The 27,805-nt window shown below is 43.8% G+C and overlaps 2 protein-coding genes across 2 annotated transcripts; both read left to right on the top strand.

Annotated features, from left to right (window-relative positions):
- Positions 1–6,134: 6,134 nt before the first annotated feature.
- On the top strand, positions 6,135–27,517 carry slc10a2 (solute carrier family 10 member 2). The gene is made up of 6 exons (XM_085998693.1): positions 6,135–6,673; positions 12,261–12,379; positions 12,488–12,576; positions 15,677–15,852; positions 21,174–21,331; positions 26,462–27,517. The coding sequence occupies exons 1-6, from the start codon at positions 6,270–6,272 to the stop codon at positions 26,713–26,715; spliced, it is 1,200 nt and encodes a 399-aa protein (XP_085854819.1). The 5' UTR covers positions 6,135–6,269; the 3' UTR covers positions 26,716–27,517.
- Positions 6,687–12,253, top strand: LOC147111613 (uncharacterized). Its single transcript, XM_085998694.1, has 2 exons — positions 6,687–8,050; positions 8,210–12,253. The coding sequence occupies exons 1-2, from the start codon at positions 7,987–7,989 to the stop codon at positions 9,199–9,201; spliced, it is 1,056 nt and encodes a 351-aa protein (XP_085854820.1). The 5' UTR covers positions 6,687–7,986; the 3' UTR covers positions 9,202–12,253.
- Positions 27,518–27,805: the final 288 nt, after the last annotated feature.

Raw genomic sequence — 27,805 nt, 5'->3', positions numbered from 1 at the left:
ATACAGTAAACTAAATTGCAAGAAGTACAAGTAAATCGCTGTTTCACCTGGAAGGGGTGTTTGGGGCCCTGGGCAGTGGGAAGGGGGGAGGTATAAGGGCATGTATTGCATCTCCTGCACTTGCACGGGAAGGTGCCGGGCGAAGGGGAAGGGGCGTTGGGGGTGATAGAGGAGTGGACCAGGGTGCCGCGGAGGGAGCGGTCCCTTCGGAACGCTGAAAGGGGAGGTGAGGGGAAGATGTGTTTGGTGGTGGGATCACGCTGGAGGTGGCGAAAATGGCAAAGGATGATCCATTGAATGTGGAGGCTGGTGGGGTGAAAGGTGAGGACAAGGGGAACCTTATCATAGTTCCGGGAGGTGGGGGGCAGGGGTTAGGGCAGAAATACGGGAAATAGAACGGACACTGTCAAGGGCCGTGTCAACCACAGTAGAGGGGAATCCTCGGTTGAGGAAAAAGGAAGACATGTCAGAGGCACTTCATCTAGAGCCATCTTTTGTTTCTTTACCTGTCCCATTACCATCTCCTTTTGCCTTGAATATCTCTTAATGTCTCTTAACCTCTCCTGCCTTCTATCCTATCACAGACCTTCCCTTTTGTTCTTTCATCCCCTCCCCCCTTTCCCAGCTCCTACACTTGCTTAAAAATCTGTTCCATTTCCTGCTTTTCTCCAGTTCTGACGAAAGGTCATCGACCTGAAACGTTTACTCTGTTTCTCTCTTCACAGATGCTGCCTGTCCTGCTGAGTATCTCCAGCATTTTCTGTGTAAATTCATTAATTCCTTTGTTAGAGTAGCAAACAGAGAAGTTTCATATGAACACATCTGCACTAAGTCAAATTTATAATTTTTTTTTATTCATCTCCACTGGTATCAAACAAGATTCCATTCTTTTTCAAGTTATAAAATTTCTGTTATGTCTTTTCATTTAAGTTGAGCTGAAGGATTTTTTGAAATGGAAGCTATGGCTGCTACATCTGTCAAAAAGTATTTTGTCCTTTTAGTTTGATAGTCTAGAGGCATTACATGTTCATGACAAATTTAAAGCTGATTTTTGTTACCTGTTTTCTGCACTGTGTGTATGTGTGGGGGTGGGGGGGATGAATATTTTGTTATCTGGTTCAGAACCCCAGCAGCTAAACAAGTTATGAATTCTTTGCAGAACAATGGATGTTTTATTTGTAGTTCCTATCAGACAACAGTCAACATAAGAACATAAGAACATAAGAAGTAAGAGCAGGAGTAGGCTATACGGCCCCTCGGGCCTGCTCCGCCATTCAATAGGATCATGGCTGATCCGAACCTAGACTCACGTCCACTTCCCTGCCCGCTCCCCATAACCCTTAATTCCCTTATCAGCTAGGAAACTGTCTATCTCCATTTTAAATTTATTTAATGTCGCAGCTTCCACAGCTCTCTGAGGTAGCAAATTCCATAGATTTACTACCCTCTGAGTGAAGAAGTTTCTCCTCATCTCAGTTTTGAAACGGCAGCCCCTTATTCTAAGATTATGCCCCCTAGTTCTAGTCTCACCCATCAGTGGAAACATCCTCACCGCATCCACCCGATCAAGCCCCCTCACAATCTTATATGTTTCGATAAGATCGCCTCTCATTCTTCTGAATTCCAATGAGTAGAGGCCCAACCTACTCAACCTTTCCTCATAAGTCAACCCCCTCATCTCTGGAATCAACCGAGTGAACCTTGTCTGAACTGCCTCGAGAGCAAGTATATCTTTTCTTAAATATGGAAACCAAAACTGTACGCAGTATTCCAGGTGTGGCCTCACCAGTACCCTGTATAACTGAAGCAAGACTTCCCTGCTTTTATACTCCATCCCCCTTGCAATAAAAGCCAAGATTCCATTGGCCTTCCTGATCACCTGCTGTACCTGCATACTAACCTTCTGTGTTTCATGCACCAGGACCCCCAGATCCCTTTGTACTGTAGCACATTGCAGTTTCTTTCCATTTAGATAATAACTTGCTCTTTGATTTTTTCTGCCAAAGTGCATAACCTCACACTTTCCAACATTATATTCCATCTGCCAAATTTCTGCCCACTCAGTTAGCCTGTCTATGTCCTTTTGCAGGTTTTTTATGTCCTCCTCACTCACTGCTTTCCCTCCCATCTTTGTATCGTCAGCAAACTTGGATACTTTGCACTTGGTTCCCTCCTCCAAATCGTTAATATAGATTGTAAGAGTTGGGGTCCCAGCACTGACCCCTGCGGAACACCACTAGTTACTGATTGCCAACCCGAGAATGAACCATTTACCCCCACTCTCTGTTTTCTGTTAGATAGCCAATCTTCCACCCATGCCAGTATATTACCCCCAATCCTGTGATTTTTTATCTTGTGCAGCAATCTTTTGTGTGGCACCTTGTCAAATGCCTTTTGGAAGTCCAAATACACCACATCCACTGGTTCCCCTTTATCCACCCTGTTTGTTACGTCCTCAAAGAATTCGAGCAAATTTGTCAAACATGATTTCCCCTTCATAAAACCATGCTGACTCTGTCCGATTAAATTATGCTTATCCAAATGCCCTGTTACTGCTTCCTTAATAATGGACTCCAACATTTTACCAACCACAGATGTTAGGCTAACTGATCTATAGTTTCCAGCCTTTTGTCTACCTCCCTTTTTAAATAAGAGCATTACATTAGCAGTTTTCCAATCTGCTGGGACCTTTCCTGAATCCAGGGAGTTTTGGAAAATTACCAACAATGCATCCGCAATCCCTACCGCTACTTCTCTCAAGACCCTAGGATGTAAGCCATCAGGTCCAGGGGACTTATCTGCCTTAAGTCCCATTATCTTACCGAGTACCATCTCCTTAGTGATTTTAATCATGTTTAGCTCCTCCCCCCCTATAGCCCCCTGTTTGTCCAGTGTTGGGATATTTTTAGTGTCCTCTACTGTAAAGACTGATACAAAATATTTGTTCAGCGTATTTGCCATCTCCATGTTCCCCACTACTAATTTCCTGGTCTCGTCCTCTAAGGGACCAACATTCACTTTAGCCACCCTTTTTCTTTTTATATAACTGTAGAAACTCTTGCTATCTGTTTTTATATTTTTTGCTAGTTTACTTTCATAATCTATCTTCCCTTTCTTAATTAATCTTTTAGTTATTCTTTGCTGGCTTTTAAATGCTTCCCAATCTTCTATCCTCCCACTAGATTTGGCTACTTTATATGCCCTTGTTTTCAGTCGGATACTAACCTTTATTACTTTACTTAGCCACGGATGGCTGTCTTTTCTTTTACGCCCCTTTTTCCTCAGTGGAATATATTTTTCTTGAAAGTTGTGAAATATCTCCTTGAATGTACACCACTGCTCCTGTACCATCTTACACCTTAAGCTATTTCCCCAGTCCACTTTAGTCAACTCTGCTCTCATACCTTCATAGTCTCCTTTATTTAAGCTTAGTACGCTGGTTTGAGATCCAACTCTCTCACCCTCCAACTGAAGTTGGAATTCAACCATGTTATGGTCACTCATTCCAAGGGGATCCTTTACTAGGACATTTTTTATTAATCCTGTCTCATTACACAGGACCAGATCTAAGATTGCCTGCACCCTGGTTGGTTCAGTAACATACTGCTCAAGGAACCCATCCCTAATGCACTCTATGAACTCTTCCTCAAGGCTGCCCTGCCCAATTTGATTTGTCCAGTCAATATGAAAGTTAAAATCTCCCATGATTATAGCTGTTCCTTTATTACAAGCCCCAACTATTTCCTGATTAATACTCCGTCCAATAGAGTTGCAACTGTTAGGAGGCCTATAGACTACGCCCACTAGTGACTTTTTCTCCTTATTATTCATTATCTCCACCCAAACTGTTTCACTATCCTGATCCTTTGACCCAATATCATTTCTCACTATTGCAGTGATTCCATCCTTTATTAACATAGCCACCCCACCTCCCTTTCCTACCTGTCTGTCCTTCCTAATAGTCAAATACCCCTGGATGTTTAGTTCCCAGTCATGGTCACCTCGCAGCCATGTTTCTGTAATGGCCACCAGATCATGCCCATTTGTAGTTATTTGTAGCGTCAAATCGTCTATTTTGTTACGAATGCTGCGTGCACTCAGATAAAGAACTTTTAAATAGGTTTTGTGACAATTTATTCCTGCTTTTACCCCCTTTACTACTTTACCTTTATCTTTATATATTCTGTCCCTTCCTGACACACTCTGGTTTTTAATTTCCCCACTGCTACTTTGCTCTATTGCCTTCTCCGCTGACATTTTTATTTTTCGCTCTCTTGAAACCTCCCCCCCACTAATTAGTTTAAAGCCCTCTTTATAGCCCTAGTTATTTGATTTGCCAGGATTCTAGTTCCAGCACTGGCCAAGTGAAGTCCACCCCAACGGAACAGCTCTCTCCTGTCCCAGTACTGGTGCCAGTGTCCCAAGAAGCAAAACCCATTTCTCCCACACCAGTCTTTGAGCCATGAATGTGAGCTTTCAGAAGCAATCATCATCCCTAAAGCCTGGGCCAACAAAAGAATAGCCTTCATTTTATGAAAAGAGCCCAGAGTGATTGATCTGGTAATCAAGCAGATGGGGGGACTGATGGAAAGTTACAGTCTATTGGCCTGAAAGATATAACAAATTAAAAACTTGTTTATCTGCCTGTTAAAAAAGGATCCAAAGCTTCTTCAAAGAAATTTGATTAGTGATGAAAAATCGCTTTTGTTCTGTGATGCGAGAAACTTCTGGACCAGATATATCTGAGCAGCAGCAGCAGCGCTATATTCATCAATTCACTAAGATCAATCGTATTTTCAGGTTACTGTGGGGAAAAAAAAATCTCCAATCCAAGGTCTGTACTTACATAATAGCGACTATAAAAATATCAAAATACTTTGTTATTTTGTCTCAGAAAATTATTAAGTATACATTAGGGTTAATATCACATTGCTATCTTGTCTGCTGATTTAACTTGTTATGTAAATATTTTTCTTTTAATTTATAGTTTAATCCGAAATATATGGTCTGGCATCACATATAGGGGGCAAAATTCGGTCGCTTTGCACCTCCCGTCAGCGCCCTAAGGGGGCGGTAATGGGGCACAAAGCAACTAGCACCCAGGCGCAGCGCTGCTAACGCCTCCCGTGAAATTCAGCAGGAGGTTAGCGCCGGTGGTCATCGCCGTGCGCAGCACCCCGGCCGTGAACTTCAGTAGCGTCCTCTGCCTTACCACCGGACGCTATGTCTGACAGGGTCAGGGGGGCGTACGTGCGGCTGGGGCGGCGATAATTAAAGGGGAGATGCCGGGCGGCCATTTTTGTTGCTGGCTGCCTGCCAGCACCTGCCCCTCTGCCATCCCAACCTCCTCTGCAGCCCCCCCCGTGGGGTGCCGGCCATGCTCTATCGCTCTTTTGCCGGCAGCCCGATCCCTGGTGGCCCAGCTGGGCCCTGGGTTGCGCTGCGCAAGGCCCCTCCCCTTTAATAAGGGGAGGAAGGCCTGCAGTACCGCGGTACATAGCGCCGCAATATTGGGCTGGAGCACCCCAAGAGGGAGGGGGAGCACTTCCAGTAGTGCCCCACCTCCCTCTTGGGGCGCTACCAGTGAATTTCAGGCGTGGTGATGCTAACTTTTTCGGGGCGCTACTTTTAGCCCCTTAGTGTTTTCCCAACTATTAAAGAGATCAGTAGCATATGGTGGAAGCATACAATATTTCTGTTATAACCCACTAGTAAAATAATATAGCTTGCTAACCCAGAGGTATGCTAAATTTAATTCCCTGAATGCATAAAGTTAGTTTTGATCCATAAGGGGGCAGCCTTTTGCAATAAGCACAAATCATAACACTCACTGTAAATTAAAACATGTTATTTGATTGTGTACATTTCCCTAGTCCTACTATGTAATACTCAGCTGTATAAATGAATGAAAAAATACTTTTGCAACTTTTGTTTCACCAATAATGTCTGCACAGTACTTTGAAAGCTAAAATGCAGTACTCAAGAGGGTTAACAATTTATGATCCAATCTCTCATATAATGATGACGCTCATTTCTTTATATTTCTAATGACCAAACCTATAAAATATGAGTAGGTGTTTATTACATTGTTTTATTGCTGTCTAACTATATTAAAAGGGAAAGCACGTTCAGCGCCTTCTCTTTATGTTGAGGATACTGAGCAGATTGCCTCCCAGCTCTTTACATCTTTCTGTTTCTCTCCTAAAGATTTGCCTTTAATAAGAAACAACTATTCAAAGTGCTGTGGACCTGAGAAGACAGAAGAAGTTATGACGATGGAGACAGTGAGAAGCCTAACAATGATTTATTCATTCTGTCCTGAACATGCCACCAATTGCAATGACACATCATGTCTGTTGCCCGTTGACAATTTTAACGAGTTTATGGGCCTTATTTTAAGTTCTGTGCTGACAATCCTGTTGGCTTTGGTTATGTTTTCCATGGGTTGCAATGTTGAAGCAAAGAAACTTTGGGGTCACATTAAGAGACCATGGGGTATATGTGTGGGCTTTATTTGTCAGTTTGGTATTATGCCCCTCACAGCCTTTCTGCTGTCAACGGCCTTCAACATTCACCCTGTTCAAGCAGTTGCAGTATTAATAATGGGATGCTGTCCTGGCGGAACAGGTTCAAACATTATGTCCTACTGGATGGATGGGGACATGGATTTAAGGTAAGAAGAGAACTTCACTCTAGTGTTATCAAGGTATATTTTTCCAGTAAGACTAAATATGTTGATAAGTAACCCATTACATTGACTTGATGTTTTATCAACATATTAAATCTAGTCATTTTCAAAATGACATTGTTCTGCTTTCTGTACATTAATGGTATCTAATCCAAGATTTGCTTCTTCTGAGGGAGTTGTATATCATTGGAGGTTGATATTAATGTAAAAACTGCCATAAATCCAAAATTATTGGTTGATAACTTATCTACTGTTCTGTTGCACACTGGTAATGGTCAATGTGATGCAAATTGCTGACAAGTGTATTGGTCACTAAGGCCTAGAAATTCAGTATAGCCACGTTTGGGGCGCTACAGCCGGGCGGCCGGTAAAGTTTGCGCCCGGCGCAACTTCGCGCCACCTTCGCCGATATTCAGTGGCATCGCCCCAAGAGGTTGCTGCTGCGCTAAAACAGGCGATGCACGACTATCATTAGGCGCTAAGCCGGCGGCCCGGGGCGATACCCCCGAGGGCAGGCGCAGCGCAGGTGCGGCGAGTTGCTGATTGACGGCAGACACTCTGGCGCCGGTGAGCTCTTAAAGGGGGAGGGTGGATTTGTTTGCCTGCCACGCCCTGCACACTGCAGCCCTGAAGCAAGGCCTGACCACTGCTGCTTGATCTGTACAACGCCCAGGACTATGGAGAAGGCCAGGGAGAGAGCGCAGCGCTTCAGCGACGGTGACCTGAGGCTGCTGGTTGGCGGAGTGGAGCGCAGGCGCCATGTTCTGTTCCCTGAAGGTGGCAGGAGGCCGCTGCCCAGCGCCTATCGGAAAGCCTGGAGGGGGGTGTCAAACAGGGTGACCTCCAACAGCGTGGTTGCCAGGACTCCTGTGCAATGCCAAAAAAAGTTCAACGACCTCACTCGGGTTGTCAGGGTGAGTACCCTTTCCAGTGTCCTCCTCATCCCTGCATGTGCACCTCAGTTTATGGGCAAAGGGACCTGAAAGCCCTAATGCCCAGCCCTCATCCAGCAGCTATGGGACTGTCATGAAAATCACTTGCACATTCAGCACTTTCCACACTGTAAAAGCTATTCGACCATGGGAGGCAGTACAGCCAAGATCAGGGCTTCACACTGTCAGGGCTAGTCCACCATGGGAGGCAGTGCAGACAAGATCAGGGCTTCACACTGTACTTAGAGGCCGTCCTTTCTCTTGCAGGGCAAGGTGGCGCACAACCGAAGGCAGCAGCATGAGACCGGGGAAGGCCATCCTGACCTCAAACAGCTCTCCGACCTGGACCAGCATGTGGAGCGCATTATGTCAGGCCGGCTGACTGGCCCTGTCGCCAGTGGAGATGCCGACCCTGTTGTGGGCCCCAATGGTAAGGGCATCACCTTTTTGACCTATCTCTGTCCACTTGCACCTCAGAACAGCATCCTTTGCCACTGTTGGCCCAATGCAGTGCACAGCAGCACTCATGCCTCCCTCGCTGCCGCCCTGTCCTCACTCTAAAGCAACTCTTGTGCCTCCCTGCTTTCAGATGGTGAATCGCCAGGTGAGGAGGCGGGCCCTCAAGCTGGCACTGTGAGTGAATCGGAGGGCGAGGAAGAGGAAGAGGAAGCCGGACCATCAGTGTCACCCTCAGCCGAGGCAGCCCATGGCGATGATGGGGACACGTCTTCCCTGGAGGGGAGCCGGGGGGAAGGGTCGGAGGAGAGTGAAGCTCCGGGGCCCAGCGGCCTGCAGCAACGCGGGAGGGGTGGGGAAGCTCGGTGGCCTTCTCCCCGGAGGGTGAGCGCGGCCTCCAGTCCTGCTACGGTGAGCGCAGAGGAGGTGTGGCTCCTAGAGGAAATGGCCGCCCAGGCTGAGCGCAGGCACACTGAGCTCATGGCTGCAGTGGCAAGGATGCCTGACTCCATAGAGTCACTGTCAAGGAGTGTGCAGGAATTCGGGGCAGCACAGGCCAGGAGTCTGCAGGACTTCGCGGCAGCACAGGTGGCTTCTAGCCAAGTGCTCAGTCATGCCGTCCATTCACTGGCTGGTGTCATGCGGACACAGACCAGGGCCACACGGGCACTAACTGCTGCCACCCTCGCTGGATCGGCCAGGCATCGCCAGGGCACTCGCCGCGCCGCAGCAGCCCAGCAGTCTGTGCTTCAGCAGTTTGCTGCGCATGCTGCAGTGCTGGCCCGTGCGAGTGCCAATGTCTCAGGCGACCAGGGAGTACCTGTGATCTGTCAGGTTGGCAGCATTCCTGCAGCCGACACTGCCACTCCTCCATTGCAGCTGCCACCAGCCGTTGGACAGACTGCTGCCGCCCAAGCAGAGTTGGAGCAGTCAGCAGCCGGCCCCTCCAGGGCCAGAGCTGGTCCAGGCCGACCCCTAAGGGCATCTGCCGTCTCGCCATCTGACCCTCAGCAGCCTTCCCCCAGCCTTGCTGCAGCCACTGGGGTCCCATTGAGGAGGAGCTGCAGGGCGGGCAGGGGCCAGTCACGGATGCGAAAGGCATCACCCTCGCAGGGCAAAAAGTAGAAGGTGTGCCCAAATGTTTTGTTTCACTTGTAAAGGCCGAGACTGGTGTATTTGTTTTTTTTGAAAGGCCAAGACTGGTCGATTTGTGTTTTTTGGGGGGGCTTCTCTCTATTAGTTTGTTATGTGGGAAGGGCACAGAGGTATCAAAGTAATAAATGTTCTTAAATCGCACTGTCCATGCTTTCTTTTGGAAGTCCTGGTTGCCCTGCTCGGCTGAGGGCTTGTGGAGCGGTTACATTCATCTTGTGCCATCAACCCATTCCCTGAGAGGGGGCCTAGAACCGATGTGCAATAAGCCGCCGACGGGCGGCCCTTGCACTTTCTGCCTCCCTCCTGTGCTGGTCCTCCTCCTCCTCCTCCTCCTCCTCCTCCTCTGGTGGTCCTCCAATGTCTGGTGGCAGTGGCTGAGTCCTGCGGATAGCCAGGTTGTGCAGCATGCAGCACACGACCACGAAATGGGAGACTCGCTCAGGCGAGTACTGTAGGGCTCCTCCGGAACGATCCAGACAGCGGAACCGTTGCTTCAGGACGCCGATTGTTTGCTCAATGATGTTCCTGGTTGCTTGATGGCTGTCATTGTATCCCTCTTCAGCAGGGGTGCTGGGCGCATGGAGCGGGGTCATCAGCCAGGTGCACAAAGGATAGCCTTTGTCCCCGAGAAGCCATCCTCGTGGGTGAGGCTGGGCCTGGAACATGTCTGCCACAGAAGTCTGGCGCAGGATGAAGGCATCGTGGCTGCTGCCTGGAAAGCGGGCATTGACAGCTAGGATGAGCTGCCTGTGGTCACACACCAACTGCACGTTGAGCGAATGGTAGCCCTTCCAGTTGCGGTAATCCTCGGCATTCTCTAGAGGTGCCCGCAAAGCCACATGCGTGCAGTCAATGGCGCCCTGCACCATGGGGAAGCCCGCTAATGCTGCAAAGCCCATTGCACGCTGTTGCTGCTTGTCAACGGTCATGGAGAAGGAGATGAACTGACGTCTCCTTCTGAAAAGGGCATTGGTCACCTGGCGGATGCAGCAATGTACGGCAAACTGGGAGATGTTGGAAATGTCCCCAGTAGCGGATTGGAAGGAGCCGGTGGCATAGAAGTTGAGAGACACCGTCACCTTCACTGCCACCGACAGAGACGCCCTACTCCTCAGCTGTGGCTGCAGATCTCCACGAAGCAGGTGGCAGATCTCAGTGACCACCTCCCTTCTGAATCGCAGCCTCCGAACACACTGCTCGTCAGACATGTTCAGATATGAGAACTGCTGGCGGTATACCCTGGGTGGGTAAGGCCTCCTTTGCCGACGCCTGTTGCCCCTTCTCCGTCTGGCCATGACTGCCACTCTCTCACGGCGTCTCTGAGCCCTTTGAATGCAATGGAGAAGGCCAACGTTTCCACCCATTGCAGCCCCCATTATATGTTTCCAATCAATGCTATGGCTCTGAAGTTAAAGACAAGTGCAAAGCTGTGGCCTGAAGCCACAAGTACCTGTGCGAGTGTTGAGCCAAACCAGAAAGCTCTCTACCTTTGTCTCTCTGCAAAGATCCGTCTCTCACAAAGAAGGAGTGTTGCAAAATGGCTGCCATTTCTACTGCAGGAGGAGTGCCCTTTAATTTGCGCGCCCCGCAGCGACTGGGAACCATTCCCCTCTACCAGTCGCTAGGGGCGCCAGGCGCACAATAGGCCGGCGCCACTGAATTTCCGGTTTGGGGCGCACAAAGAGCGTTGCACGATGAAATGACGTCAGGATCTGCGCGCGCAGCTGAGCGCGCGCAAAGGATTTGCGCCGCTGCTAAATCTTTACTGAAGTTGGGGAGAGGCGCAGATCGCGCTGCGCCCGGCCGCTAGCCGCCTAGCGCCGCACATCTCCTCCTCCTAAGGCGCTAGCGGCTGGCGCAAACAACTGAATTTCTAGGCCTAAGTGTTTTAGGCCATGTGGACCTAAAACTCATCAGCTGTGGTTTTCTGTGCTCACCAGCCCATGTTTTTCTGCTCATTCACTTTACTGGACAGAGAATCACAGGCTGGTGAATGGAGGAAATCTCGGCCAGCATGTCAACTGTATCAGATATATTTTACATACTTCCACACGTCTGAGTTGTACATACCTAATCGTCATGACAATAATGGTTTTATCCAGATTTATAATAACTTTCTACATAATTCATCGATAATATTGATTCTATTCTGTATTAGCCCTGCCTGTCATATGAATTACATACCATTACAATACAGAAAAAATTGTTTTTTCACATTGCCTATGCATTAAAATTTTACTGAGGTGTATTGCAGGAATAGACAGATTTTTACTGTACTCACTAAAGTTAACAAAGTGGTACATGCAGAGTGAACAGATACCATTATACAGCTTCATTCCTAAAGAACAGGTTAAACATCAATTAATTTAGTTTTAATTGGTTATTGCATGAATTTTACATTTAAGTGCAAAAAAATTTTTTAAACCATCAGAAGTTCCTTATTATTTATTTGCCTGCATTATGTGACACATTTCAGAATCCTCTTTGCTTCCCTTCTCCTGAAAGGCTCCGACTTTTCCTGTCCGTTATTTCAAAATAAACAGATTAACACCTACATTTAAAAAAAATTGTGTTAACCAGCGCATTAAAACAGCACACAGAAAAAAATAAGCCTGCCTGGTCTACCCTGGCCCGTGGATCAGACAGAACTGGCAATCTTCAGTTTTACTATCTGAAATATCTTACTCTAACTAAGCTAGAGCAGAAGATTTAAAGAAAAGCCATAACAGCTGTGCAATTAAATATTGTTCGCAAATCAACTTTTTAAGGGTAAGAGTTCAGTGAAGCATTACCTAATTCACCCTTCAATTATTTCCTGTTAGTTACAACATGTAAAAATTCCATTTTACAACTGGCACTCTACTGGACACAACCTTCATTTTATTAGCAAATTCAAACGGTGCGTGTTTGTTCTAACACGTTAAGCATGTGTCTGCTCATACACCACAACATCATTTCAAGGCCGAAGAATTCATGTTGCTGTTTACTATTACTTTCCACATTTATTTAAAAATATTGTTTTCTTTCAGCATAAGTATGACAACGTGCTCCACAATACTGGGGATGGGGATGATGCCGCTTTGTCTCTTCATCTACACGAAAACTTGGGTTGACACAGATGCTATCCAGATCCCTTATGACAGCATAGGTAACTTGTGTGTGAGGACCAAATTTCACAATAATTGTCAGGGCAGGAGTCTATGTTTTTATGTGTTCACTTAAGGAACTGAATAAAGCTGAAACTTCTGTATTCTAGGTATCACCCTGGCAAGCCTACTCATTCCTGTTGCTGTTGGGGTTTATGTGAACTACAGATGGCCACATAAGGCCAAGATAATATTGAAGGTAAGCAACTTCAAACAAAGTTTTTTAATTTAGAGAAACATTCAAAAGGACGTAGAATTTCTGCGGGGCTTCTCCAAATAATCCGCCGTAACTTCAGCAGGAGAACTGGCGTAAATGCTGTTTACGTCTTTGCTCTGGGATTTCCACCGATCTTTTGCCAACGTTGCGGCAAATGATCGGGAAAGTCCCGCAAAAAACGACACAAGACTTTAAGGTTTGAAAATTGATGGACCTGGAATTTCCACGGGGATTCTCCCATAGTAACTTCAGAGGAAACCCCAGAGAAATGACATAAACGGGCATTTATGGCATTTCTGACGATTTTCAGCCAAGGTTATGGTGGGAAATCAGGACAACGCCACAGAAATTCTACTGTATGATTTCATACATGCCATTTCCAAGACTATAAAAATGTTACATTAAAATAAATAAAAATTGCTTAACTATTGATTTACACAAGGTGAAGTAGAAGGTACTTGCCCTGAAATTACTCGGGGAGGTTCTCCCAATGGCCCAGTAATTCCGGGCACAACACGTGAGTATGGACGGGGTACTCACGTGTGTGCCCGGAGGAATTGCCGGTTTTCAGCATGCACAGCGCATGCGCTGAAAACCGGCATTTCCTGTCCTCTGACCCAAGCGGTTAAGAGGCAGAGCGCGCGCGACTGCACAGGCAGCGCGTGCGCAGTGAAATTCCTTTTTTTTTCAGAGTTGCGCGCATGTAAAGGCCTCCGGTCTTTACATGTGGAAAAACCAGACGTAAGCATTTAGTTTTTCAGGTAAGTGGGCTTTTAGTACAATGTAGAAATTTTTTTTCCACAGGTTTGTTATTTTTAAAGAATTTACAGTAAGGTAAGTTTAGTTTTAGACCCTAATTTTTTTTAATTTATTTTTTTCAAAAAATTGATAAATTGTTTAAAACATTTTTTAAAACTTATTTATAGTTAATATAATCAGTGGGATGTTTTTTAAAATTTTATTTAAAGTTAAAGTAGTGTTTTGGCAGCCCATACTTTTCATGAGTTTGACAGCTCTTACTGTCAAACTCATGAATGAGTTTCCCCTCCCCTGATTGGCTGCACAGTGCTCACCTGATCCCAGCCGGCACATCGCATTAACTATGCCGCTGGATCAGGTAAGCACTGCGCGCCGACATCTGAACCGGGCCTGTGACAGGAAATGCAAGCAGGCCCGGGCTTCAGATGTCGGCGCGCAGGGTGAGTGCAGATCGGGGGCTTGCACGCGCGGCAAGCCCCCGATCCTAATTTCAGGGCCAATGTACAGGAATCCCTCCTGGCTGGTTACCCTCCTAGCAAAGCAACTTTTCCAGACAGGGGATCCAACAGAAGCACTATACAAGTGGATCCCTGTTATTGCTCTGCTCCTCCATTGTTGAAATATTTAAATAGTAACTTTCCATCCCCACTCCCGAGTTCAGTCTGAGCTCCTACTGCCAATTTAAAATCAGAGATAACCCAACAGGATAGATGCTGAGAGAGGAGATTTAAAATCAGCACAAATGATGTTGAGATTCACTTGGGCTGGAATTTGCTGAAGTAAGGCATGCCTGGTTCGTTAGAAATTTTCCTGCACCCTTCAGCTCAAAATGTCTTTTCTCTGTAAGTTGTTGAAAGTGCGAGCTGATAACAGCACAGCGAGGGCAACAGGGCATCTGGGACCTTGGTGAACATTGGGGCCAACAGTGTATCTCCTTAACCAATGAGATTCAAATATTGAGAAATAAACAGGAAGAACTGAGAAGGAGGATGAATTAGAATGGATGCATTCGATGTCAAATGGCACAAAATGCATCATGTACAGAAAGAGAAATAAAGAGAGGGTAAGAAATAATTGGATTTTTGAAGAGAGAAAAAGAGACAGAAAGGAAAAGTAAGAAAAAAACACATTTAAAACTTGACATCTTAAAAATATCCAACAACAATTCACAACCTGAAGGAATGAGACTCCACACTTTTAATTTTTCTCTTCTTGGGCAAGAAAGGTAGATTGACAGTCGCTAACAATTATCATATTGTTAAAAGGGTACTTACATTATTAATTACTAGACTTAACTTTCTGTGGCAAGCTTAATGGTAAGTTATTGTGCAAATGCACCAACTTCATGAAACCAATGGGGAGGTTAAGGACGAGATGCAGCTTTCGCAAAGCTAACAGCAGAACAGTGCAAATCGTCCAGCAACTTGTGGCAATTCACAATTCACGGGGCATTTCTCCCTCGCCACAAGTTGCTGGCCAATTTGTACATTAATAACGACGTGTGTCGTTCATACGGCATTATTTTTTCAGCAAAGTCCATCCCAATATTGTGGCAGTAGAGCAACAGCAGGTAAAAATGATTGGTTGAAATGTGAAAAAGCAGAGAGAAATATGACGACAAGAAATTTGGAGGATTAAACCGTCGTAAGGTTGGCCTTAATTTTATGAGAGTTCTAGAATTTTTCAGGGTCTTTGAGCACAATTTTGAGAGGTTGCCTTATATGTTGATCATTTTATAGGATGATATTACAACTTGCATTATTGGTGGGGAGCCTCGCATATCAAAAATTCAGGCGCACATTGCCCACAACTTTACGACCATTTAGCACCTGCCCAAATTACCAACATGCTTTTAGCTGGCAGTGGTCCCCAACAGCAACACACCAGAAAATGATTCTTTATATGTGATGATTAGTTTTGTCATGCTTTACTTGAAAGTTTCTAAGATGGGTTTATAATTATGGCCAAAGATCTAATGCATGTGGATTTTTACTGAATTTTAGGCAACAAGACAAAAATAAAACTTAGACAACAATCTTTATTATTACTATTAACTATCAAATTGCAAGTGAAATATGCATACATGCCAATTACCACATTTCATGTTGACAGACAGTATTTTCAGGGCAGTGATAATTTGTCTGCATTTGTATGAGACTCATTGCCACACTTGATCCTGCCTTTCAGTGCCACTTCTAACTCCTACCTGATGGTACTCCTGGTCTCAGTGTGATACAGTATTCAGAAAACAATTATTCACTTTTTTAAATTTGTCCTTTTTACTGTTTTACTTTTCTAATTCCAAAATAATGCTCTCTCCTAGATTGGCTCTATCACTGGAGCATTCCTCATAGTTGGTATAGCTGTGACTGGAGCCTTGCTGTATAGAGGATCCTGGGTAACATCTCCTTCCCTGTGGATCATTGGAACAATCTATCCAGCTATTGGTTATTCACTAGGATTTATTTTGGCTCGTATTGCTGGACAGCCTTGGTTTAGGTACAGAATTTTTGTGAAATCATAAATCAAATATAGTTATATGGCACACTGGTATAATTTGTAATCCAGCTTTTCAGAGGAGAAACAAAAACAGAAACAGCTGGAAAAACAGTCAGCACCTGTGGGCAGAACAGCCAATCGATGTTTCATTCTCATATCCTTCTACAGAACTGAAAAATAGGAGACAAACCAAAATAAGGGGGGGGGGGGGAGAAGGGAAAAATGGACCAACACAGACAGGAAGTATTAGTGGTGGCTGGATGATGTAACAGATCATCTCAGTCAAATAATGGGCAGAAGCATGAAAGATGTTAAAGAAATATTAAGTGTGAATAGCTGAGGCCTAAGGAAAAGGTAACAGAATGGGAGAAATGGAAAACATAGAAAACATGGGGGGGTGGGGGGATACCAGGCTTGATATTAAAACAGGGTTGAAATTAAAATAGAACATGTTGGCAAAGTACAGTAGGACCACCAGAACTTTCTCTTTTCAGACCTGGTCAACCCGTTGTACTTACATCTCATTTTAATTTCAAGTCTAAAATTATGTTTTCCATCTCTTCCCTGTTGTTAACTTTTCCTTACACTCCCACTACCTCAGCTATTCACAAGTCCTTTCATTAATTTCTTTGATGCTTCTGTCTATTACACAAGATAATTACGAATGAGAGACACCATTTGGCCATCTGAATTTATCCATTCAGAAAGTTCCTACAATTCCCTCATTGCAGCATCCAGTTGTTTCTTAAATGATTCCAGGTTTTGCCTCCATTAGTCTCTCTGGAAGTCTATTCCATACATTGATCATTCACTTTGTGAAGAAAAATTTCCAGATAACAGTCCTAATTTACTTTTTACCAGTTTGAACCGATGTTCCTTTGTCCTATTCTCAAAATTTAATTTGAAGGGTTTAGGTTCAAGCCTACTAAGATTCCTAGGTCTTTTTCAGCTTCCTCCTTATTTATTTCAATACCATTCATGGCATACATGTGTTACCTACTTGTCCTTTCTATGTGCAGTGCTTTGCACTTGTCTGCATTTCATCTCCATCCACAAACGTCCACAAACGTATTTTGTTCAACTTACTTTGCCTATGTACAGTACCCGCCACTTAAAATGTGCATGTTTAATATGGTCAGTCGCTTATATTGGCCAAAAAGCAAAAACCATTAACCATTTACATTAATGCCCTCCATTTTTGTTGTCCAGAAACTGTTGTGTTCACTCACCAAATCGTACCTTGTTTACTGTACTGGAAGCAACAATCGTACGTACCTGTAAATAGAACCTCTCTAAAGTGCCTCTTGCACTGAAGCAAGTAAATCATAAGTAAATACAGTACAGCAAGTGTGATCCACAGGTAGTAATGTACTGTTGAAACGCTGCCCCGCTATATCAGCCATCACATATAGTGGGCAAATCGTGGTCACATGAACGCACCTGCTATAAATGGCGGGGACTGTAATTCAAATTACATAGGTGTCAGCTGTGGCTCAACAGTAGCACTCTTACCATTGAGTCAGAAAGTCATGGGTTCAAGCCCCACTCTACAGGCTTAAGCACTGAGGGAGAATCATAGTATCATAGAATCATAGAAAGTTACAGCACGGAAGGAGGCCATTTCGGCCCATCGTATCCGTGTTGGCCAACAAAGAGCTATCCAGCCTAATCCCACTTCCCAGCTCTTGGTCCATAGCCCTGCAGATTAGAGCACATCCAAGTACTTTTTAAATGTGGTTAGGGTTCCTGCCTCTACCACCCTTTTAGGCAGTGAGTTCCAGACCTCCACAACCCTGTGAAGAAATTTCCCCTCAAATCCCCTGTAAACCTTCCACCAATTACTTTAAATCTGTGCCCCGTGGTTTTTGACCCCTCTGCTAAGGGAAATAGGTCCTTTCTATTCATTTTATCTATGCCCCTCATAATTTTATATACCTCAATAAGGCCTCCCCTCAGCCTCCTCTGTTCCAAGGAAACCAGACCCAGCCTATCCAGTCTTTCTTCATAGCTAAGATTCTCTACTCCCGGCAACATCCTTGTAAATCTCCTCTGTACCCTCTCTAGTGCAATCACATCTTTCCTGTAATGTGATGACCAGAACTGCACGCAGTACTCTAGCTGAGGCCTAACTAGTGTTTTATACATTTGAAGCATAACCCCCATGCTCTTGTATTCTATGCCACGGCTAATAAAGGCAAGCATTCTGTATGCCTTCTTAACCACCTTATCTACCTGGTCTGCTACCTTCAGGGATCTGTGGACATGCACTTCAAGGTCCCTTTGTTCCTCTACACTACTCAGTGTCCTACCATTTAATGTGTATTCCCTTTTCTTGTTAGCCCTCCCCAAATGCATTGGCCCAAAAATTCAGGTCGGAGGCTTCTCGCGGGTGCAAGCCTCCGACCTGCACTTACCTAGCGCGCTGGCCGTTGTGCTGTGGGCCCGCATCGGATTTCGATCCTTGGCCTCCTCCAATTGCTGGCGTGCAGTGCTTGCATATCCCAGGGGTGCAGTTAGTTCGAAGCGTCCCCTGGGATCACGTGGGCCATGGAGAGCCAATGGTAGCAGGGAATGCCCATTCATAAATTTGACAGGAAGAGCTGTCAAAACTATAAATACAATTCAGCCCCAAAACATAACTAAAACTTCAAATAAATTTTTTAAAACTTCACATTTTTAAAATAACTATAAATTACATAAAATAACTATTTTAAACAATAATTTAAATTTTTGAAAAAATTAGTTACAGTTTCTAACGGGGCTAAAAATAAACTTACCTTTCTTTAAAGTATTTAAAAATAATAAACCTGTGGAAAAAATGTTTTAATTTTACTTAATTCTCCACTTACCTTGTTAAAAGCAGGCCTTGTGACTGCTTTTTAAAAGCGTAGCTCCTGGAGACTTAGCTCCTGGAGAAAGCTGCAAAAAAAACGTAAATTACAGGCACACGCGCTGCCTCTCTGGCACACACGTTCGACCTGTGAACCCCTTCCTTTAAGGGAATGGCAGTTCCGGTTTCCCGCGCATGTGCAGTGCATGCACAAAACCAGCACTTTCATTGGGCCTACGCGTGAGTACCCAATGCGTACTCACCCGTGGGGACCCAAATTTCTGGGCCATTATCTCACACTTCTTCGGATTGAATTCCATTTGCCACTGCTGTGCCCAACTGACCAATTTGTTGATAACTTCCTGCAGTCTACAGCTTCCTTCTTCAGTATCAACCACACAGCCGATTTTAGTATCATCTGCAAAGTTCTTAATCATACCCCCTATATTCAAGTCTAGATCATTGATATATACCACAAAAAGCAAGGGACCTAGTACTGAGCCCTGCGGAACCCCACTGGAAACAGCCTTCCAGTCACAAAAGCACCCATTAACCATTACCTTCTGCTTCCTGTCTCCGAGCCAGTTTTGAATCCAACTTGACACTTTGCCCTGGATGCCATGGGCTTTTAACTTCGTGACCAGTCTGCCATGTGGAACCTAATCAAAAGCCTTGCTACACTACATCAAATGCACTACCCTCATCTACCCTCCTTGTTACCTTCTCAAAAAATTCAATCAAGTTTGTCAGACACGACCTTCCCTTAACAAATCCGTGCTGACCATCCTTGATTAATCCGTGTCTTTCTAAATGAAGATTTATCCTGTCCTTCAGAATTCTTTCCAATAATTTTCCCACCACCGAGGTTAGGCTGACTGGCCTGTAATTACTCGATGTATCCTCTTCTTCCTTTTTAAACAAGGGTACCGCATTAGCAGTCCTCCAGTCCTCCGGCACCACACCTGAAGCCAGAGAGGATTGCTGCACTGTTGGAGGTGTTGTCTTTTGGATGAGACGCTAAACTAAGGCCATGTCTGCTATCTCAGGTAAAAGATCCCACAGCAATTTTTGAAAAAGAACAGCAGAGTTCTCCTTCCATCCTGGCCAATATTTAACCAACAGCACAAAAACAGATTATCCGGTTATTTATCTGTTTGTAGGACTCTGCTTTGTACAAACTGACTGCTGTATTCCAATAGTGAATGCACTTCAGAAAGACTTCATTGGCTGTGAAGCTCTTTAGGATGTTCTAAGGTTATGAAAGGTGCTTTATCAATGCAAGTTCTTTCTAACTCATTCTGTAATGTCTGTGCTGCTTGCTCCAGTTCCACTGCCCCTCCTAGTTTGGCATCATCTGCAAATTTGACCCATTTGCTTTGCGTTTCTGAATTGAGGCTATTTGCATAAATGAGAAACAGTAGTGGTCTCAGCTCCAGACCCTGGGGCAACTCACTCAGTATTTCACCCCATCCCAAAATAACTCCTTTAATGAGTACTCACTCTTTTCTACTCTTCAGTTCCCTTCTTATCCAAGGTTTTCCATGAATTCCTAGAGCTCAGAGTTTAACCAATAGCCTTTTGTGTAAAATGTCATCGAATGCCTTTTGGAAGTCTAGGTACACCATGTCATAGGGCTACTACAGTCCACTTGGGATGTCATTTCCTCATCAACACCCAACAATCATTCCACTAAGTTTCTCTCGGTGCTCCTTTGTTTTTCTCCACCTCTCCCCTTTTACTGGTTCTATTAAGGTGCTTATACCTCTCAATTTCAGTTCTGAAGGTACAAGCCTATAAAATAGATTGTTTACTCTTTCTACACGTGCAGACTGACCTGTTGTGTGTTTTCAGATTTTTATTTTTTATTTCAGATTTCCATCTTTCACAGTATTTGCTATTTATTTTTCAGAGGTAAATTCTGGATTAGTACAAGACATAACTACCAAAAACTAACCTGAGAAGCTGAAACAAATTCAACTTTTTAAACTTATTGCTAAATCAAATTCCTGTGATGAAATCTTTAGCCAATCTTGCTGAATGTAGTATTGAGTACTAACTTGCTATTTAAAGGTCAGAGTTCATTATATGATTAGCATGCTTATGATCCTCTTTACTTTAAGGTTTGTATGATGCAATAACAAGGGAATGTTTGTGTTTTTAATGATTATCCATTTTTGCAACATATTCATGTACACTGTGTTGCCAAACCAGGATATAGTTCCTACCCGATTTTACATACATCACACTTAGCAAAAAGAACAGGAATTAGAAGTAAATTTATAAACATTTGAACTGAAAATGTATTTTCTTAAAGGAATCTAACTGTATCTTCCTAATAGATGTAATCACCTAACTGAATTTAAGGGAGTGCAGTTCTTAGCACACGTCTGAATGATTTATGAATTCAGTGCAATGCTATGTACTGTGATGTCTCATTAGTCATTGGACCAGGGTCTTCAGTTCAACTATTACAATTTTCTTTATCTTGCAGATGTCGTACTGTAGCTTTAGAGACTGGTGCACAGAACACTCAGCTCTGCACAACCATTGTCCAGCTCTCCTTTTCACCTGAACAGCTTGTGCTCATGTTCACCTTTCCACTCATCTACAGTGTTTTTCAAATATTGTTTGCAGCTATAATGATTGGACGTAAGTTTTTTGTTTTGTCTTTTGTTTTCATATAGACCACTGGATAGAATTAAAACGAGTCAGGGAGAAGTATATTAGTCATATCAGCACATAGCTAGAAAGATGGTATAAAAGACTTCAGATTCCCATTTGGACAAGTGCTGGGCAGGGCAAAGCTTTACAGACAGGACAAGTTTCATCTGAATTGGACTGGTACCAGTGTCCTTGCAGAGAGGGCAATTGAGGCATAAGAATTTAAATGAATAAGGTGGGAGGGCAGGGCAAACAGAGCAGATTCAGAATAAGGGAAAAAGTGAAAGATGTAGAAAAGATACAGAAGCTGCACGTTATGGTACAGAGCAGGAGCTGGTAGATGATAGTTCATGTATAGACATTAAAATCACAGGAAAGCGTATAAGCATATGACTAAATAGAAAAAATAATGACAAAATAAACACATCAGACCAGGTAGTGGGGAAATGGAGCCCTCAAAGCTCTATATATGAATGCTAGGAATCTTAGAAATAAAATGGAAAACTTGGGAGAAGTCTGTTGGACAGGGAGGCTCCAATATCATCAGTGTCACAGGAAACTGGGCTCAACAGTGACACAGGTTGGGTAAATATACAGGAATACAGATTACTCCGTAGAGATAAGAAAATAGAAACTGGGAGACAGTGTAGATTTTTATGTGAAAGAGAAGTTGATTACAACAGAAATAAAAACAGAAAATGCTGGAAATACACAGCAGGTCAGGCAGCATCTGTGGAGCAAGAAACAAAGTTAATGTTTCAGGTCGATGACATTTCAGGTCATGAGACAGAACTGATGAAAGGTCATCGACATGAAACGTTAACTTTGTTTCTCTCTCCACAGATGCTTCCTGACCTGTTGAGTATTTCCAGCATTTTATGTTTTTATTTCAGATTTCCAGCATCCGCAGTACTTTGCTTTCGATTATAACAGAGATGGATTTATCTGGTCCAGGTGCAAGTATGCTGAAAACTCTGGATAGAGATAGGAAACTAACTTTAAGCATCTGCTGTAGACCCCCCAGGTCAGGAATAGACCTTGGACCCAGAATTTAGTAGTTAAATAAGGGAAGTATGTATAGGCACAGATGCAGTTATTATGGGTGACTTTGGGTGGATTGGAAAATCTATAAGGGGTGCAGTAAAAGTGAGAACACAATCCTGGACATATTATTGGGATTCTTACATGAACAAATTTATAGAAGTTTACAGCACAGAAGGAGGCCATTCGACCCATCGTGTTTGTGCTGGCCAAAAAAGAGCTATCCAGCCTAATCCCACTTTCCAGCATTGGTCCGTAGCCTTGTAGGTTATCCAACTACATTTTAAATGTGCTAAGTGTTTCTGCCTCTACCACCCTTTCAGGCAATGAGTTCCAGACCCCCACCACCCTCTGGGTGAAAAATGTTCTCCTCTAATCCTTCTACCAATGACTTTAAATCTATGCCCCCTGGTTATTGACCTCTACTAGGGGAAATAGGTCCTTCTTATCCACTCTATCTAGGCCCTTCATAATTTTATACACCTCAATTAAGTCTCCCCTCAGCCTCCTCTGTTCCAAAGAAAACCCCAGCCTAGCCAATCTTTCCTCATAGGTAAAATTCTCCAGTCCTGGCAACAACCTTTTAAATCTCCTCTGTACCCTCTCTAGTGCAATCACATCATTCCTGTAATGTGGTGACCAGAACTGTACACAGTACTCAAGCTGTGGCCTAACTAATGTTTTATACAGTTCAAGCATAACCTCCCTGCTCTTATATTCTATGCCTTGGCTAATAAAGGAAAGTATCCCATATAATAACAGAAAATGCTGGAAAAACTCAGCAGGCCAGGCAACATCCATGGAGAGAGACCTTGGAAAAAGTATCCCATATGCCTTCTTAACCACCTTATCTACCTGTCCTGCTACCTTCAGGGATCTGTGGGCATGCACTCTAAGGTCCCTCTGTTCCTCTACACTTCTCAGTATCCTACCATTTCTTGTGTATTCCCTTGCCTTGTTAGCCCTCTCTAAATGCATTACCTCACACTTCTCTGGATTAAATTCCATTTGCCACTTTTCTGCCCACCTGACTTGTCCATTTATATCTTCCTGCACTCTACAGCTTTCTTCCTCACTATCAACCACATGGCCAATTTTTGTATCATCTGCAATCTTCTATATCATGCCCCCTTTTTGAAGTATAAATCATTGATGTATAGCACAAAAAGCAAGGGACCTAGTACTGAGTCGTGCGGAACCTCCCTGGAAACAACTTTCCAGTCACAAAAACATCTGTCAACCATTACCCTTTGCTTCCTGCCACTGAGACAATTTTGGATCCAACTTGCCACTTTCCATGGATTCCATGGGCTTTTACTTTTCTGACCAGTCTGCCATGTGGGAGCTTGTCAAAGGCCTTGCTAAAATTCATGTAGACTACATCAAACGCACTACCCTCATCAACCCTTCTTGTTACCTCCTCAACCCTCGTTACCTCCTCAAAAAATTCAATCAAGTTAGTCAGATACAACCTTCCCTTAACAAATCCATGCTGACTGTCCTTGATTAAGCTATGCCTTTCTAAATGTTGATTAATACTGTTCCTCAGAATTTTTTCCAAAAATTTGCCCACCACCAAGGTTAGGCTGACTGGCCTGTAATTATTTGGTCTATCTCTTTCTCCCTTTTTAAACAACGGTACAATGTTAGCAGTCCTCTGGCACGATACCTGTAGCCAGAGAGGATTGGAAAATGGTCAGAGCCGTCGCTATTTCCTCACTTGCTTTTCTTAACAGCCTGGGGTACATTTCATCTGGACCTGGTGATTTTTCTACTTTCAAAGATGCTAAACCCCTTAAGTTGACTGGAAACAGCTACTTGAAGGTAAATCAGTGTCAGAGCAGTGGGAGGCATTCAAGGAAGAGATAGTGAGGGTTCAGAGCAAATGTTCCCACAAAGAAAAAGGGTGCGACTCCCCAACCTAGAGCCCCCTGGATATCAAGGTGCATACAGGGTAGGATAAGGCAAAAAAGGGAAGCTTATGTCAGATACTGAGAGCTAAATACTCTCTCACTATGTTTCTCATCTAATATTTCACATTCCTCCTCAACTACAATGTCTGCATCATCCCTCTCTTTTGTGAAGACAGATGCAAAGTATTCATTAAGAACCATACCAACGTCTTCCACCTCACCCTTTTTCTTTGTGGGAACATATTTGCTCTGAACCCTCACTATCTCTTCCTTGAATGCCTCCCACTGCTTTGACAGTGATTTACCGTCAAGTAGCTGTTTCCGGTCAACTTTTGCTAAATCACATTTCAGCTTAGTAAAATTGGCCTTTCCCTAATCGAGAACTTTTACTACTGGTCTATCTTTGTCCTTTTCCATAACTACGCTAAGTGATCAAAGAACCCACTTTTGGACCTGATGTTAAATAAAAACCAGGAGACAGCAGTGCAGGTCAGAAGCAGAACACCTGAGCAGTAGTGCTGACAATATAGTGAAATTATTTTTAAATTCATTCATGGGATGTGTCACTGGCAAGGCCAGCATTTATTGCCCATCCCTATTTGCCCTTGAGGTGGTGGTGGTGAGCCACCTTGTTGAACCGCTGCAGTCCATGATGAAAATACTCCCACAGTGCTGTTAGGTAGGGAGTTCATCCACCCACTGTCCTTTTCCTTCTAAGTGGTATCGGTCGTGGGTTTGGGAGTTGCTGTCAAAGAAACCTTAGCGAGTTGGTGCAATGCATCTTGTAGATGGTTAAGTTTCTGATGGAAAAGAGAATGAGTACAATAGAAACATTCAACTTTAGAAAGGTAAGTTTTGAGGTGATGAAGTAAGCTACGGAAACTGGACTGGACAGCACCATTAGAAGGGGGAAAACATGGAACAAAAGTGATCATGCTTAGGAATATTATACAGACTACAAAACTGATACCATAAAGAAGAAAGGTAGCATAAGACCAAGACTGATGTGGGCTACAATGGAGGTAATATGGGAATAAGGGCAAAAAAGAGATTGCTCGTAAGTATAAAGCTACAGGTAAGCACAGGGAACCAAAACATACAAAAACAATGTAAAGGTTAAAAAACTGGTCAAAAGAACTTAAAACAGAAACTGAGGGTAGGCTACCAAGGAATAGGCACAGACGCAATGGGCCAAATGGTCACCTTCTGTGCTGTAAATTTCTATGATTCTATGATTAAATGAAATGCCAAGGATTTCTGTAAATATATTTGCAGCAAGCAGGTGAAAAAGGAAATTGTTGGGACCATTGAGAGAACCCAAGGATGGCATAAGGGTTATATAATCAATAAATGATTTTCTTTATTTCCCCTCCCCAGCACAGACGTTGCATTTTTGGGAGAGGGGGACAGAGTACTAAAAGAGAAAATTTACATATGGCAGTTACTGATAGGCTAAGGAAGCTAACGGAGGACAAGATCTGGGTGGACGTCATACAAGAGTACTTAAAGTGGCCACTGAAATCGGGCACATTGTTGCCACTATCTTTAGGGAATCATTAGAAATCCTCCAGCCCTGTCTCTTTTAATGTTAGGATCCATGTTTGGGGTGGACAGAAGTTACACCCGCTCCAGGCCCCGTTGGATCCAGACAACCTGGACAGGGAGCAGGCCTTCTCGGGTGCTGCCTGATCATTCACCCCCTCTGCAGCATTCCAGGTTAATTTCCATCAGGAGTAGGCCTCAGGCCCCTTGCTGACCTACACTGGCTCCCAGTCCTCCAACACCTCAAGTTTAATCCTTCATGGCCTGATCCCACCCTCGAACTCTCCATTCTTTTGGTTCTGGCCTCTTGTGTGTCCCCCATTCCCATCACACCATGTGAATGTGCCTTCAGCCATTTAGGCCCTACGCTCTGGAATTCCCAATCTAAACCCCTCTGCCTCTTCACCTCCAGCTAGACCCTCCTTAAACACACAACTCATTCAGCAAGCTTTTGGTTTCCCCTCCTAGTATCTCCTCCTTTTACTTGGTGTCCATTCTTGTCTGAATCCGCCTGTGAAGCTTGTTGGAACATTTTTCTATGATAAATGTGCTACATAAATGCAAGTTATTATGATGAAGCCAATATTTCCAATTATTTTAACATTTTATATATTTTACTCAGTTTATCAACTTTACAAACGGTATGGCAAGAGCACCACAGATGATTCTGCAGAACTTGAAAATGATGAAGAAAAAGCTGTCTCACCCTATGCTTTAAAAAATGGAGGATTTCAAACAGAAGAGACATTACCAGATGATGTCTTAACAAATGGGGGCCCCCATATAGAAGAGAAATTACACAATGGTATCTTGAAGGGGGGGCTCCCAGCAGAAAAGTCACCCAGTGATGTCTTGGACACAAGTACCAACCTATAAAGATTTTGCTTAATGTATACATTTGATAATATTCTTGTTGCCGAGGTCATGTAGGTTTTACCTTTATAGATGCTAATGGAGAGTTTTATTTTTGAAAGAACTTAAAACCTGTACACCCTTAACAGCATAAGTTAATCGTACTGTGTCCTTTATGCAACATATCTCCCTTTCTATTGTTGCACCCAAGAGTGAAGAATGGAACTGGAAACATTTTACAGCAGCGGTTCTCAAACTGCAGTTTGACCTGGCCCAAATCTAATACAGTAAGGGGCCCCAACTCTCAACCTGTTGCCACTTCTTGCTCAGTCATCATGCCTGCCCATTTCCATTTCTTCCCATGCATTAGCACAATGGTGTAGAAAGGAGAATAAATGTGATGCAAGTAAAAATAAGAGAAAGGGGAAGAGGAAAGCAGAATGGAAGAAGGATAGTGAACAAGAATGATGACTGAAATAAAAACAGAAAATGCTAGAAATACTCAGGTCAGTCAATAACTACTGCCCTCTTTGCAGAGTTTTTTTTGCAGTTACCAGTATCCATAGTTAGTGGGGTGCAAGACACTAAAATTATTTTGCAGGATGCACCCCAAACATGTTTGAGAACCATTCATTGACTTCTCAAGATTAAGGCAGTTCCGTCAGCAATGTTTGATCGAACGGGAGAATAAGATACTGGCAGTCGATTGTGACTGCCTCCTGTTTTTCATATTTGTTTTAAAAATTGCATGTATGTTTTTTTTTAAAAACCTGTAAGGACTTGTCACCCTATGAAAAAAATTTGATAAATTATATTTATTATGAAAGCTTCAACTTATTGTGACATTATGTAATCAATTCTTATGCTATAATTTCCAAATGCTGGACTAAATGAAGGAGGGAGGGAAATAATAGTGTTATGATGCAAAAGCTGCTCATTTCACTGCACAGGGCACAGCTAGTTCCCCACTCCTGACTGAGAGAAGCACAGATCTGATGTGGGAAATGGTGAAAAACCTGTCTTTACACCAGTGCTGAAACAGGACTGCACATTGCCAAGATAAATGTTAGCTGTGTCTCAGAGTTTGTACACTTAACATTTAAACTAAGAGGTT

Source organism: Somniosus microcephalus, chromosome 10 (genome assembly GCF_052327205.1).
Source record: "Somniosus microcephalus isolate GS21.2 chromosome 10, FLI_Smic_1.0, whole genome shotgun sequence".
Classification (NCBI taxonomy): domain Eukaryota; kingdom Metazoa; phylum Chordata; class Chondrichthyes; order Squaliformes; family Somniosidae; genus Somniosus; species Somniosus microcephalus.
The sequence above is the reverse complement of the archived record's forward strand: the minus strand, read 5'-3'. Positions and strand labels throughout refer to the sequence as shown.